General features: G+C 42.2%; 1 protein-coding gene across 2 annotated transcripts in view; it reads right to left on the bottom strand.

Moving 5' to 3' along the window:
* The window catches only part of THRB (thyroid hormone receptor beta), a 300,495-nt gene that overhangs the window by 70,723 nt on the left and 215,543 nt on the right, over positions 1-14,229 (bottom strand). For both annotated transcript variants that reach the window (XM_080676058.1, XM_080676057.1), the window contains one exon: positions 7,374-7,437. In XM_080676058.1, the coding sequence (XP_080532184.1) occupies positions 7,374-7,395 (22 nt within the window). In that variant the 5' untranslated portion in view covers positions 7,396-7,437. The remainder of the gene's footprint in view (positions 1-7,373; positions 7,438-14,229) is intronic.

Below are 14,229 nucleotides of genomic sequence, written 5' to 3' on the forward strand. Positions count from 1 at the left end.
CGCCCTCAAAGATGGCAGTGTCCACAGCCACAAGATGGCGGTGCCCAGTCCCCTGAGCCCCACTGGGGCAGCAGGCATGTGACAAGGGGCAGGCCCGGCCGCTCTGTGTGCCTGCCTCCGGAGTTCCCCAGTCCCCTCAGCCCCCGAGCTACCCAGGGCCGGCCCGAGGCACAGGCAAACCTCAGATGGTGGCTGCCCAGCCGCCCAGGGCCCCCCGAGGCTCAGATAACCAGGGCCAGCCGAGACGTGCACTGTGGCAGCAGCAGAGGTGTGATGGGGCGTCGCTTTCCCCTGATCGCCGGGTCGCCTCCTGCCCCTGAGGGCTCCCAGACTGTGAGAGGGGGGCAGGCTGGGCTGAGGGACCCCCTCCAGTGCATGAATTTCCATGTACCGGGCCTCTAGTATTATATAAAGGGTCACTGTTCCTTCTGTTTTCTGTTCCTTTTGCTTTTGTGTTTAAAAAGAAGGGCAATATATTAGCTGTGCAGACATTCTCTGTTTTTTTTTTAATATTATTATTATTTTATTTCCCTCTTGTTATGGTAGAAACTGGAGAAAATCTTGAACTGAGGTGCTGGTCTCCTACCTTCCCCATACTGGACACCATGGAGTGACTTTCCCCCTCTTCTACCCATTTGTGAGTGACAGGAGAAAATATGTAAAATTATAAGCATTTATGGCTTTTCCCTTCCCTTGCTTTCTAAGGTCTATTCCTTAGGAGAGAAATTCTGTTTATTTGCTGAGTGGGGTCTTAAAAGGGTTGGGGGACTGGGAGAAGGAGGTGAAGGGCTTTAGAAGTACAAGCTGGTAGTTTCAAATAGTCCCAAGGATGTAAAAAACAGCATAGAGAATATAGTCAATAACATTATGATAATTATGTGTGGTGCCAGGCTGGTACTGGAAATAGCGGAGGAGATCACTTTGTAAAGTATATGACTGTCTAACCTCTATGCTGTACACCTGAAACTAATACCAAATAATTATAATATTGAAAGTAGAGTGTAATTGAAAACTAGAAATTAAAATTAAAAAAGGGATGTAATGGGAGCGGTGGGGAGAAGGTGCTATAATCTTCAAGGACATGAGCAGCTGGGGCTCCCAGGTGAGAGCAGGGAGGATCTAAACTGGAGGGGGAGGGAAGCGGTGTGTGCAGCATCAACACACAAGGATTTTTAGCCTTTGGGATGAGGGGGAGAAGTTTACATGAGGTTTCAGCAGTTACCATGAGGAGTGATCCACGGGAGAGATGTCGGAGGAGGAATTGAAAGATTTTCAGTGTGATGTGTGTAGCAGCCTTGCTTCAGCCCTCAAAGGCATTTCCGGGGAAGACTGATGTTTCCTTTCTAGCCTACTTGCAGTTAGATTTTTAAACATTAATTTATTTTTTATTGTTGAGAGTATTACGATTATTTTTTAAAGAAGTGACACCATGCTGAGGAGGGAGCTGCTTCGTGGGGTTAAATACCCAAGACATAGAATAATAGATCCTTTTTGTCATTGGCTCCACCAGCAGGCGAGCTAGCTATTTAGGCAACTTGGTAGTTTCCTTTCTCCAAAACTATTTGTGGCAACATTTGTATTGTGCATAGATGGCTCTATGGAATTGAAGGCCACATTTCATTTTTGGCCACAACTGGGGAAACAGGAATTTGGAAGAAACTGAAACACGCCTCAGATACCCTTTCAGAATAATGATGCCAGGAGTGTGTCAATCAACATAAAGCCTCCCAGTCCTGGGGTAACATCGGAAAGGGAGTGGAGACCACGTCTGGCTTCGGTGGTTATGTCCTTCGCAGGGGTAACCTACAAAGGCCTGGGCTTTGGCTGTCCTGACTTTGGGAGAAGGGACAAGAGAATTTCCAGGTTTTGCCCTCCCTGTCCCCAAAGGCTAGCACTGGGTACTGTGGGTGGATAGTTGGTGCATAAAAAGTAAATATGAGAGAGTGTTGAGAAGATCTCTGACTTTAACTAGTCATTCCTGTGTTTAATGAAAAAGAACTACATACTGAAATAGAAAGGTTAACTCGTTATAAAAAACCACTGAATTCTGTCCCTCTGTACTTATAAGAACACATTTATAAGCTTGATAACAAAGACATAGATCATAGAATGACACCTCAATAGAGCTCACTATATATAAACTAAAAACTTCTTTATGTCAAAGAATGCCATGCTATCATGTTACAACTTATTAGTAAGTGGTTCAAAATAAAAATTATGTAGGTGAGACAGAAAGAGAGAGGGAAGGAATTAAGCAAATGTGATAAAATGTTAACATTTGAGGACTCTGGGTAAAGGATAGCTGGGAATTATTTGAACTACTAGTAATATTGCAACTTTTCTGTTATTATGGAATTACTTCAAAAGAAGAAAATATTTAAAAGGTTAAATATTACCATAAGCAAAAAGCAGAGGCAAATACTAAAATGGGAAAAATATTTGTAATATTTGATAGATAATGAATTAATTTCTTAATATATAAATCATAGGAAAAAGACAAATGGCACAATAGATTAGTTAGATAAACAGGTAAGTTACAAGTGAAGACCTTTAAGTGGTCAATCAATGTGTGTGTGTGTGTGTGTGTGTGTGTGTGTGTGTGTGTGTAGTCAAATTCATTATAAGTATGAAAAATGTAAGTTTTAAAAAGTGTGATAAAGTTTTGCCTAATAAATAGCCTCCTCAAAAATAAACTACCAAAAACAAATCCAAAGTTGGAGAGAATATGATGAAATGGACGCTGCACTGCTGATGGGGGCCTCAACTGGCCAATAATCTGATGCATTTGGCAACAGAAGAGGTTTTTAGAGATGTTCATTCCCCGCTAACCCAGCATTTTACTTAGTAGAATGTGATCCTGAGGAAATAATCAGAGGTGCAATATGATGTACAATGCAGTTCATTATAACATTACTGACATAACATTATATTAAAAGCTTAACAATTAGGGACTGTCTCACTGTATGATGACTAAGTGCCACGAACGCAATCGTTTGTAGCATTTATTGACAATGGGAAATGTTAACGAATGTATGCTGCTAACATGATATGTTATAGTTGAGGGTGTCATTATTTTGCTGTCAACAACTTTTTGATCCCACGGAAAGACATTGTACTTAGGTTGCAGGACATGAGCGCAACTGTGATTCTCTTTCTGAAGGAATGATACGGTCATTAGGGAGCAGCTGAAAAGCCCAGGAACACTTGGAGGGTCACCTTTGAAAAATGAAATGGTCTTTACAATAAAATACCGGGTTTCGCCAAATTAGACGTTTTGTTTGCCTCTGAAAAATTTGTCCAGTAGGATAGTCTCAAAAAACAAACTACCTTGCTCCAGGGCACCCTTTTCCTTTACACCAGGCATGTCAAACTCAAAGGCTACACTCAGAGGCCAAATAAACGAGGCATGTGGCCCACTGGCCACGAGTTTGACATGCTTGCTTTATACCAACCATCATTGTGCCCATGTCTTACTTTATGAAAGTTGATTTATAAGCCTTCGAATGTTAAGTATAGATAACCTAATCTTAAAGTAAGTGGAAGGGGAACTAGAGATGAATTAGTCTTACTTTTCTCCTTTAATTGATAAGGAATTCAAGATCTAGACGGATTAGGTAACTTACTTAGTTACTATCCTTAATATATAATAAATGACTGCAACAAATAATAGAAAAACATAATATCCACAAAGGGGAACTGGACAATCAATGTGAACAACTGAGTTGCAGATGAAATGCAAGTGGGCAATAAACATGAAAAATATTTAACCTAAAGGAATAATGGGAGATGCAAGTTTAAAAAAACAACACCTTTGCAATTCTCCATTTTCCTTAACTAACGTCTCCATCCCGACAAGGAAGCAAACACTCTGAAGATGACAGTGAAAGCACGTGGGCAACAAGAGAAAGCTCCTGTCATATCCTTGCAAACATCCCTCTCCTATACCTGGAATGCACTCAACAGTAATGCCTTGAGGAAAAAAAGACAACATCACAACAGGGCTCAACTTTGTGTCATATATTAATTTCATGAAGCCAGGTTCAGTGCCAACATAATAGATCCTTGTTTCTGGCCTTTAGGAGTCTGAGTTCTTAGTTTCCTTTCCAACCACGGCCAAAAGCCTCAAACTTTGCTATTTAACATCTTAGGTGTTCATATCTTAGAATAAACTCCTTTATGCTGTGAATCATGGTTTTATGCAAAGTAGAGCTCATTATAATACCACAAATGTTAGCAGAATTCCCCTCAGATTATCTAGGAAGCAGCACTTAATTCTAGATTAATAAAATATATTAAGGCACTTTCTTACTTCTTTATAAATCAGTATTTTCAATGAGTTATTTCACACAGTCCTAATTTCAACTTAGTTGAAGAAAGCAGTGAGAAAATTTTGGCATGATCTAATTCCATCATAGCTGATATTAAGTGACTCCAGAAAATAATTTTCCATTTGAGTTTATACAAAATATAACTTTAATAAGCAGCGTGTCTGAGGTGGCTTTTTTATTCTAAAATGCTGATTTCTTTAGTTTTAGGAAAAGAAATTCAATGTTCTTACTCCTGTTCATGTAAAACAATGGATTTCTTTTCATAAAGGTTAATTGGTTTTCTATACTGCATAACAATATTACCTATTATGTTTTTCAAAGAAATTATGCATATTTGCCCTTTAAATTATGCTCCTAAAGCAAGGGCTTAGTTCTGACATGTTACAACTTTATTATGGTCTCCCTTTAGGTTTTAAAAATAAACATGTAGTACAAGACCATAGCAAAAGAGAGAGAAGAGGCACTTTTTTACTTCATCTACAAACAAAGGAGTCTAAAGTGATAATTTTCTCAACTGAATCTATTAACATACTGAGCATATGTGTGTATGCAGTAGATTCCTCTTGAAAATAGAACTACTGTTAGTTTCTACTCTAAGAAGCAAAGCTGGAAAGCAAAAGCTCACTGGGAGGCAGCTGGGTTTCAACTCAGCCTGCAAGGAAAGCATTCGGCTTCCACAAGATTGGCTGAAAGCTGGCTTAGTCCAGAAATGTTCTGGAGTGGGCCCAGAATCCTAGATCAGTCCTGGATATCAGCTGACAACAGTAAGATGTTCTGGACTATCTTGGACTCTAGAACAGGGGTCAGCAAACTCTAATCCTTGGGCCAAAGCTGGTTTGCTACCTGTTTTGTAAATAAAGTTTTACTGAGATACAGACAAGCCCATTTGTTTATACATAGTCCATGGCTTTTCATGCTACAATGGCAGAATGGCGTAGTGTATAAAGCTAGAGATATTTACTATCTGGCCCTTAAAAAAACATTGCTGACCTCTGCTTTTTAAGAATCTTGGACAGATGTTCAGTACCACACTCTAGAACCAACCTCAAAGCAAGCAAAAACCATTGGATCACCCACTTTTACAACAAGTTTTACTATGTTCATGTCTCAGGAGGGTCTGTTCTTTGAGATTGTATCTTTGAAGGCTTTTTTTAAGGGGTGGGGGGGGGGGGCGCAGATTATCAAGGAGTAGAGAGCCACCACGTGTCGCACTTGATCCCACACTGTCCTTGATCAGAGGGGCACTTTCCCTCGGCTTTCTGTACTGCTGTCTGGCGCCTATGTGCTCACACATGTCTGTGGCTGCAAAGACTCTGGCCACCACTCCTGGTTGAGATTCCCACTCAGAGCAGCAAACACATGGAGGCTTAGCTAAGCTTGATCTACACAAATTTCCCACCGAATGAGCAGGTTTATGGTATAGAAAGTGTGAAATTTAAGTGGGGAAGAGGATTGGCCAGGTCGTCAGTGGAACATAAATGGGAGTGGGTACCTTGTGATGGCTGTTCATGAGAAATGAGGTGAGAAGGTGATTCTGAGACCCTCACTTCTTATGGGTGTGAAGCATTCTGGCATTTGGTCTTGTTGCATCAGGAACACAAGTGTAGATGGGTAGAGGCGGGGCAGTGATGCAGAGAAATATACACTGAGTGGCCAGATTATTATGATCTCTGAACGCATAATAATCTGGCCCACTCAGTATAGACTGACCACAGAGTTGGGATTGTAAAATAAGGTTTTTCCATGTATAAGGACTGCACTGTGGGTTCTTATAAAGAAGAAAGAAGCAGAGGACTTACTAGCCAGAGGCTGGGGGCCACTATCTCCTGGTCCCTTGACATATCAAGATTTGCAAGCTTTCCCTTATACATAAGTGCACTGAATGGCCAGATTATTATGTGTTCAGTGATCATCATAATCTGGCCACTCAGTGTAATGTAATGGTCATTGCATAAGGCTTGTAAACTTCAAGAAGGCTGAGCAGCAACTTTAGGTTGCTTCAGTTTCTCAGTGCTACTGGGGAATGAATTCTGGGAAGAATTGTCCTGTCCATTTAGTTTGTCACTGGGTGGGGAGGTGACATAAATACATTATCCAAAGTGAGGGTGTACCCATGGCACACAGAAGTCTATGGGTACTGCCCTCCTGTCATAGTAACCAAAAGGACAGCCATGGCTTGGTGCTGGGTTGCGTGGTGGCTGCAGAGGTCGTAAACTGACAGTCCATGGTTGATTCCAGTCAGCAGACATTTTGATGGGCCCATGAGTTTTTGATATTTTTAGACATTTATTGCTTACATTTACAATTGGGGATATTTTATTTAAAACCTGGATTTCTAACTTTTGAAAAGTCAAGATCTCTGGACACACAGGGCTTCATCTCTGCTTGTCAGTGATTGCCTAGAGTGGAGGACTGGCTCCTCTTCAGAGAGAAGAGTTTTGTTTATACAACCAATCTGTGTCAGGCCTTGGCATATCTGCTTGATCCCTGGGGCTTTGAGTTTGCAAACCCTACTCTATGTGTTGCACAAATAATTCATGCTTTTGCAATCTTATGTTCCTCAGGGGTCATACTGTTGTTCCTCTGTCCCTTGCTAAGAGTTTCTAGCTCACTTTATCTTATGTGGTTGAATCATATTCCATTCTGATTCTACTGCTGAATGGAATAAACAGCCCACTTTGGGAAGATGCCTGGACTCTGGTCTGTAAGTGTGCAGAGCTATTTATTACACTGATCTGAGTGAATGTAAAGAGTGAATGTATTCAGTGTCGAGAGTGACCTCAGGATGGCTAAAAACTAGCCTTTGACAGTGAGTTCTCATTTCTTCCCCATCAAGTCTGTGGTGAGGACACATCTCATAGTTTCTGAAGATGAGAGCATATTTGTAGAGATGTATTCCTGGGATGCATTTGCATTTCATAACACTTGTTGGTTTGGAAATTATTGTTGCTAAGACTCTCAGGTTGGTCTTCCAGACACCTTATGTTCTCAATTAAGTGGAACAAAAATGGAGACACACCAAGAAAAATTAAAAAGCACAGATACCTGTCATACTGTTGGGAGTCATAGGTTAGTAATCATTCTGGACCCCTTTTTTCACTGACATCTCCTACAAAGAAAAAGACAAGAAAAAAAACACCACAGGTTATAACCTGCATTTTCCATAATTTTTTGTTCCAAACAATATCACATGTGTTAATCAGCAATTTTTTTACTCTCAAGTCCAAATTGGGGAAGTTGAAGCATAGGGGCTAGGTGATGGGTGGAAGGAATTACACGTGAAGCAGAAAAAAATCCAGGAACAGGGAAAGAAAATCTTATATTTAGTATTCTAGTCCTTTAGTATGACTATACTATTACCATTACCATAGCATTATTAATATATTAGTATTACTCTTATTCTACTACTACCATTAGTATAGCATTAATAATGTATGACTATTACTATAATACATTAGTATTTAGTAAATTTAGTGCTATTTTCCTAAAATGAGTTCTAGAGTTTTAAAATGTAATTTTAGAAGTAGGCAGGTGTCTAGGGTCCATTGCAGGGGGTCTTGTAACACACAGTGTGGCAGAGAAGGTTCCCTCTAGAGCCATGGCTGGGGCCTGGGGCTCACCAGCCGGTCATGGGGTCAAAGGAGAAAACAAAATCCAAAGAGCTTAATACTAAAGAAAGCTGAGCTGTTTATTTGCCAGGAAGGGCAACAAACACAGCAAAGAGCCTCACTGAGTAGGTCAGTGGGGAGGAGGGTTGGCATGATGTGTTAGAAGGGGGAGGGGGACTATGCTAATGAAAGACTGGCAATGAACTTGGCAATGAACTCTGTCCAGGAAGGGTGAGTCACAGGTCTACATGTCACTGGATAGAACAGGCCGGGAAGTCTTTGGCTAGGTCTAGTGAGGGCCCTTCAAAGTTGATGGTCCTTTAACAGCTTGAACATTTCAGCATCAATGACATTGACCAGGAGAATGACATTCAGTTTAGGCTCCTAGGCAAGTGCTCCTGAAATGGAGAATATGCCTTTTACATGAGCCATTTATTTGGTTGGTCAGCCGAGAGGCCTCGATTAAGGGCCTACTATGTTCAGCCTTGGCTTTATCTAAAGATAGCACTCCAGCCTGTTCACCAGGGGCTTACAATCTAACAGAGGGAGAGAACCACACTAAAAAACAGATGCAAAAGTAGATATAGGATTCCCCTTAACTGTCTTGTCAGAGAAGACGGGGACACAGAGGGAGCAGAGGCCATTTCTACCTGGGGTAATCTGGAGAGGCTTCCCAGTGGAGGTGACCCGGGACCTAAAGGCTTTTCTTTTCAGCAGGCCTCCCCCGTGTCGTGATTTAATGCTCTATTCTCACCCTGGTACTCCTGAGGCACATGGGCTACTCTGCAAGAATAAGTCTTGTATAGAAAAATGGGGAAACTCCTTTAAATCATGCAGCTTTCAAGCAGGGGAGTAATATGACCAATTTAAGTTTGTAAAGCTTCACAGCGGCTGCTGAGTGAAAGCAGACCAGCGAGGGGGCCATAGCAGGTCTGGGGGAGAGATGAAGGTGGCCTGAGCTCCAGTGGTAGCAGTGGAGGTGGTGAATGAAGGGGGAGGAGTTCAAGTGACATATAGGAGGAGGAAATACTAAGACAGTGATGAATGTGCTATGAGCATTTAATACTGGAATAAACACCCAGGATGCAAATAGGTTAAGACCACAGGCTCTCAGTCCTCAAGGGATTTACAATCCATTTTACAAGCTGGCTGAAAAGGTAGAACTATTGGCAAGGAGCAGTTAAAAATACAAGCCATGATGCCATGGGCCAAGGAGCGGTGCTGAGACACACTCAGGGCTGAGCCTGCCTCCAGGATGAAAGGTGTGGCTCACAAACAACGTAAGAGCAAAAGGCACAGCAGCTTGGTACAGGATATATGATTTGGGGTGGGGAGGAGGCAGGCAGCGGCAAAAAATGAAGCTGCAAATGTTGTTTAGGGCCCCCTGGTGAAGGGTTTTAAAAGGTTTGCTATCAAAGTTGGACTTGATCCTGTGGGAAATGGGGAGCCATGGAAGGTCCTAAGGGCATGACCCTATTTGAGAACGATCACTCTGCCAGAGTGTAGAGGAGGCTAACCCTCTGGGGGCACCTCTGTGTGGGATCCTTGCTGTTTTTCTACTTCATGTTCAAGGTCAAAAAGCTAGATTGACAAGGCCCAGAGAACACCCCAACTCCGTCTTGTAAAGCTCCAGTGCACTCACCCTGATGGCATGCCTGTCATCCCTATGTATTTCCATTTTCCTCACAGAAACTACAATATCAAAGGGACAACTCTAAAAATGACACCTTTAAAAATCTCTCCATATGGACCTACTGAGTCATTGCTTAGACAATCCGTACATAGTTAAAGTGAAACATTGCACTCTGTCCCCACTTGGCCATCGCCACTGCTCTGCCTATGGCATCTGGAAACGCAGCTGGTGAAGGCAAATGGCTGTCCTTTCAGTGGGCCACACCCCATGCTAGGAGAGCAAAGGGGTTGTGGAACTCTGCTGGGTGCCTCTTGCCCCCACTTTGAAAAGCACCTCTTTCCCTCCTGGAGTTTCCCTTCCCCTCAAAGGGAAATAACCTCTTTCCATCAAACCTTTCACCCTGACATTCGGGAAACATTTTTAAGAACAAGTTCAATCCCAGATATGGAGGAGAGACTGGACTAGAGTCATTCCAGGTAGTTTGGAGTCTAGGCTCAGTAGTTTGGCCATCTTGGACAGTTTGTTTAATTCCCTGAGCCTCATCTGTAAAGTGAAATCACAGTTCCCACCCTTTAGGTTATGATGGGGACCAAGGGAATTTGAAAATGCTTTGTAAATTTAAAAGTAATTATTGGAATATTTCTTCATTATTATAGTTACTATTATTATGACCTCTTCATCTCCCGATCAGCCTCAATCATCCTTAAGGTGTGGGAAATTGGAACTATGATCTGGCCTCCACTTCGAAGGGTCCTGAGGTGGTGTAAGATTCATAGCAGCACAGAAGCCGACTACCTAGACCCATCACCATCAAGATAAAATGGAGGTGGGATTCCTCCCCTCTCCACTGCCATTCTCCTCTTCCAAGACTGAATTTTATGCTTTTTTTTAATTCCCCCCCTTTCAAAGTTACCTTTCATGCTCATTTAAAATTGTTTTGAGGGGCAAGGAAGGTTGGGCACACAGATGAATGTGCACCCAATTTTATAGCATCCTTAATGCAGTGGCGTTGTCCTTGCCTGAGGTTTTTGCATTTTAATAGTAAATCTAACATCCAAGGAAGTGAATCTATATATATAAAAGCCTAAGCGACTGTTCCAACTGGTTGACAGAACGACTGGTTGACCAGTCGCTATGACATGCACTGACCACCAGGAAGCAGATACTCAACACAGGAGCTGCCCCCTGGTGGTCAGTGTGCTCCCACAGTCAACCTCCTGTGCCTGCCAACCTCCCGTGGTCCCTCCCCCATGGCTGGCTGACCCCAATCAGGACTGGGCGAGACTGCCCCGATCGGCCCGATCGCTGGCCAGTCTGAGGGACCCCACCTGTGCATGAATTTGTGCATGGGCCTCTAGTATATAATGGTTGAATTTCTGATGATGGCAATAACTTTGAGAACTCAAAGAAAAGAGGTAAGGTATACTCAAATCAGATCACACAATAATCCACCTTTTCCACTGATAAAACGAACCCTATTTGGGTGTAGTATAAAAAATAAGTAAGAACAATTTTTTTTAAGCCGGCACAGTTAGACTGGGGATGAGGCTGGTTAAAAAGGAATATATGACTCTGAGTTAATAAACATGGAAAAATAGTAGAAGCTCTGCCTTGTGCTGTGGCTCAGTGTTAGTCCTAGTGGACCACCTCCTAGAGCAGAAGGCAGGGTCGGAATTCCTCTGCTGGGGATGGTGGGAAACTAGGGTCCCACATAAAAGACATCAGCAAATGACTATTGAATGGCAGAGCTATAATTTGCATTTCAGATTTCCAGTAGTCGCTGTGTTTTGCCTTGAGGGAGTGAGATGATATAACCAGGATCAGTGGTTGAAATTGAGCTTAATTTGCTGTGGCTGATTATTTTGTTCTTGGCAAAATGATTAATCTTTACTCCTACCCCACCCACCCCTTTTACTTCAAGCTCAACATCTTCATGATGAGGCTCATTTCTACTCTTCATCATGTCCCATGTCCATGCCACATCATCATCCCCTCCTCTCCCTCTTCCCTTCTCTATTCAGGCAAAGTCACCATAGCATGGAAAGAGTGTGGGCCCAGCCACTGACCAACAGAACGACACAGGGGATGTTAAGAGCCAAGGGTTGCATTCCCAAGCTATGTATAAGGCCATTCACTACACAGGGGAATGCGTGAGTTAAATAGGAGACGTGCACTTGACACGTAGAATTCTTCCATCCTCATGTGCAGGGTTCTGGGGCTGCAGCCTGAGTAAGTTCCTGTTTCTGCTTTGAGGACTAGGTCAGTAGTGGGAGCAGGGCCCTTGGGGCCAGAGTGGGCTTTAAAACAAACACAAAAGCCCCCTGTGACTATAAAGCAATCTGCTGCCACATCTAATTTATTGTCACACTGAGTGAAACTTGGAACAATTTCTAGCCACATAACACAGTGATGGAAAAGTCAAGAAAAAACCAGCCAGTAAAAGTTTTATGAGGCCAACGCTAAAAGAATCAGACTGAGTGCCTGCTCTGTTTATAGTGTGTTTTCCTTGTAGCTACCTTTCTCTACAGGTGGACTATCATCTCCGAATATTTCTAAGAAATGGAAACTAGCCCTAGCTGGTTTGGCTCAGTGGATAGCATCGGCCTGCAGACTGAAGGGTCCCGGGTTCGATTCTGGTCAAGGGCACATGTCTGGGTTGTGGGCTCTATCCCCAGGGTGGGGTGTGCATGAGGCAGGCAATCAATGATTTTCTCTCATCATTGATGTTTCTGTCTCTCTCTCTTTCTCCATTCCTCTCTGAAATCAATAAAAATATGTTAAAAGAAAAAAAGGAAAAGAAGCTAGTCTCTAGGAAGCAGATGGGTGGCTTAGAAAAGAACTTAACAGATGCCCTGTTGGTCAAAGCAAGTAGTTAAAACTGACTCTACTGACACCTGGTGGAGAGTAGGGTAGCTTTCCTGTGCCAAAGAAAATAAAAGTGTGTGCGTGTGTGCGTGTGCGTGTGCGTGTGCGTGTGTGTGTGTGTGTGTGTGTGTGTTTTGAAGGGGATGGAAACACATTCATCATGTCCGGGGAGTTAACTCCGTAGGAATTAGGGTACCACACAGAACCACCAGATGCCTGAATATATAATTGTGGTTAGTGACTCACTGAAACACGTGCATGAAAAAAACCCAAACAAGAATGTGAAAAGAAAACATTAGGAGTAAAGCAAATAATTTATTACTGACTTCTCAAAAGTGTTTGCTGATGAATAAGACAACAACAACAAACAAGAACCCACTCTTGCCCCCCAACCCTGGACAGGTTCATGAGAAAAGACTCTAGCGCACCTGATCACTTGAAAGAGCCATCTACATCCCAGGATGCTATCTCCCCCAGACTGAGCTAATGCTTTTCTGCCTTTAGAATCCACAGTGAGCTCCTTGCAGATTTTCAATTCTGGGATAAAAAGAAGAATCTTCCTAAAAAGGTGTTGGGAAGACTGATTTGCTCCTAAAATTCCTTGAAGATGAAATAAAATTCTCCTGGTAAATATAGTTATAATTGGTTACTACTTAAATGCCAAGTAGTGGGCGGGGGAGGGGGACTGCAGTGCATAGTCCCTACAGAAATATACTCCATAAACTTTGCAGGTCTCCGTTTCCCGGTCATTGGCTTCTTGTTCGACACTGCTTGAAGAAGGTTCCTTTGGCTAAGTTTATTGGCAAATTTCTATGGTTCCCTGTGAGGTGTTATGTACATACTACAGCACACACACAGCCTAGATTTAGTCTTTCAATAATCTGTTTTAAGGGTGATTTTTCAGGAATGCACCAGAGCAATTATTAACCCAAGTTTGTAAGAATTAACCCATTATGTTGAGGTGATAAAGGGCTGGGACACCAAAGAGAATTTAGGTTATTTATTATTATTATTTTTAATCGAAGGAACCATATATAAGGTTGAGTTAGGGGGTTGGGCTGAGTAGATCCAGGTAGGAAGGTTAAGAAAAAAGAGAAGCCTATAAAAGATTCATGTATTTACAAATTTCTTATGTTTTTTCCCCTGACATTTAAGTTAAATTTAGAATATATATTTCCTTAAATGTGATGGCTCCACATGATTCTGACCAGAAAGTGTACAGTTAAAATATACTTCCTCCTGGGGTCAGTGATTCTAGAATACGGACATTCCCAACTTTCTCAATCCATGTCACCCTCAGTATTTCAGTAATTTTCTTTCACAGTCAAAAGAAATACTTAAACATTGTATTTATTAATGAATTAGGCCCAAATAGCCAAATAGTATTTGTGTGGTGTCTGACAGTTGTTATGTGTTTTCCTCAAAATTTAAACACATTCCATTGTGTTCCTATGGGTTTGCTGTGACACTCCCAGGGTGCCTTGGTACAGCGTTTGGGAACAATGGCTATAACAGTTTGGGAAACCAGTGAAAAGCTCAAAGGTGTGGTTTACATGATCTTATTTTGTTACCATTGTAACTAGCTAGTTATTAATAGGAAATGAGCAAAGAGAAGATCAGATATTATAAGCATGGCCATTTGGGTAGCTTCATCAGGAAGATGCAACTTTACACCCAGGGAACCACTGATCCATTCCTGCAGATTACTGGAGGAAGGGGCGGGACAAAGGGTAAGATAGGTGCAATGAGTCAGGATGATATAGGGCAGGTGCCTGTCAGTTAAACCTGGAAACAA

This window comes from Plecotus auritus (assembly GCF_963455305.1).
Source record: "Plecotus auritus genome assembly, chromosome: 6".
NCBI classification, from domain to species: Eukaryota; Metazoa; Chordata; class Mammalia; order Chiroptera; family Vespertilionidae; genus Plecotus; species Plecotus auritus.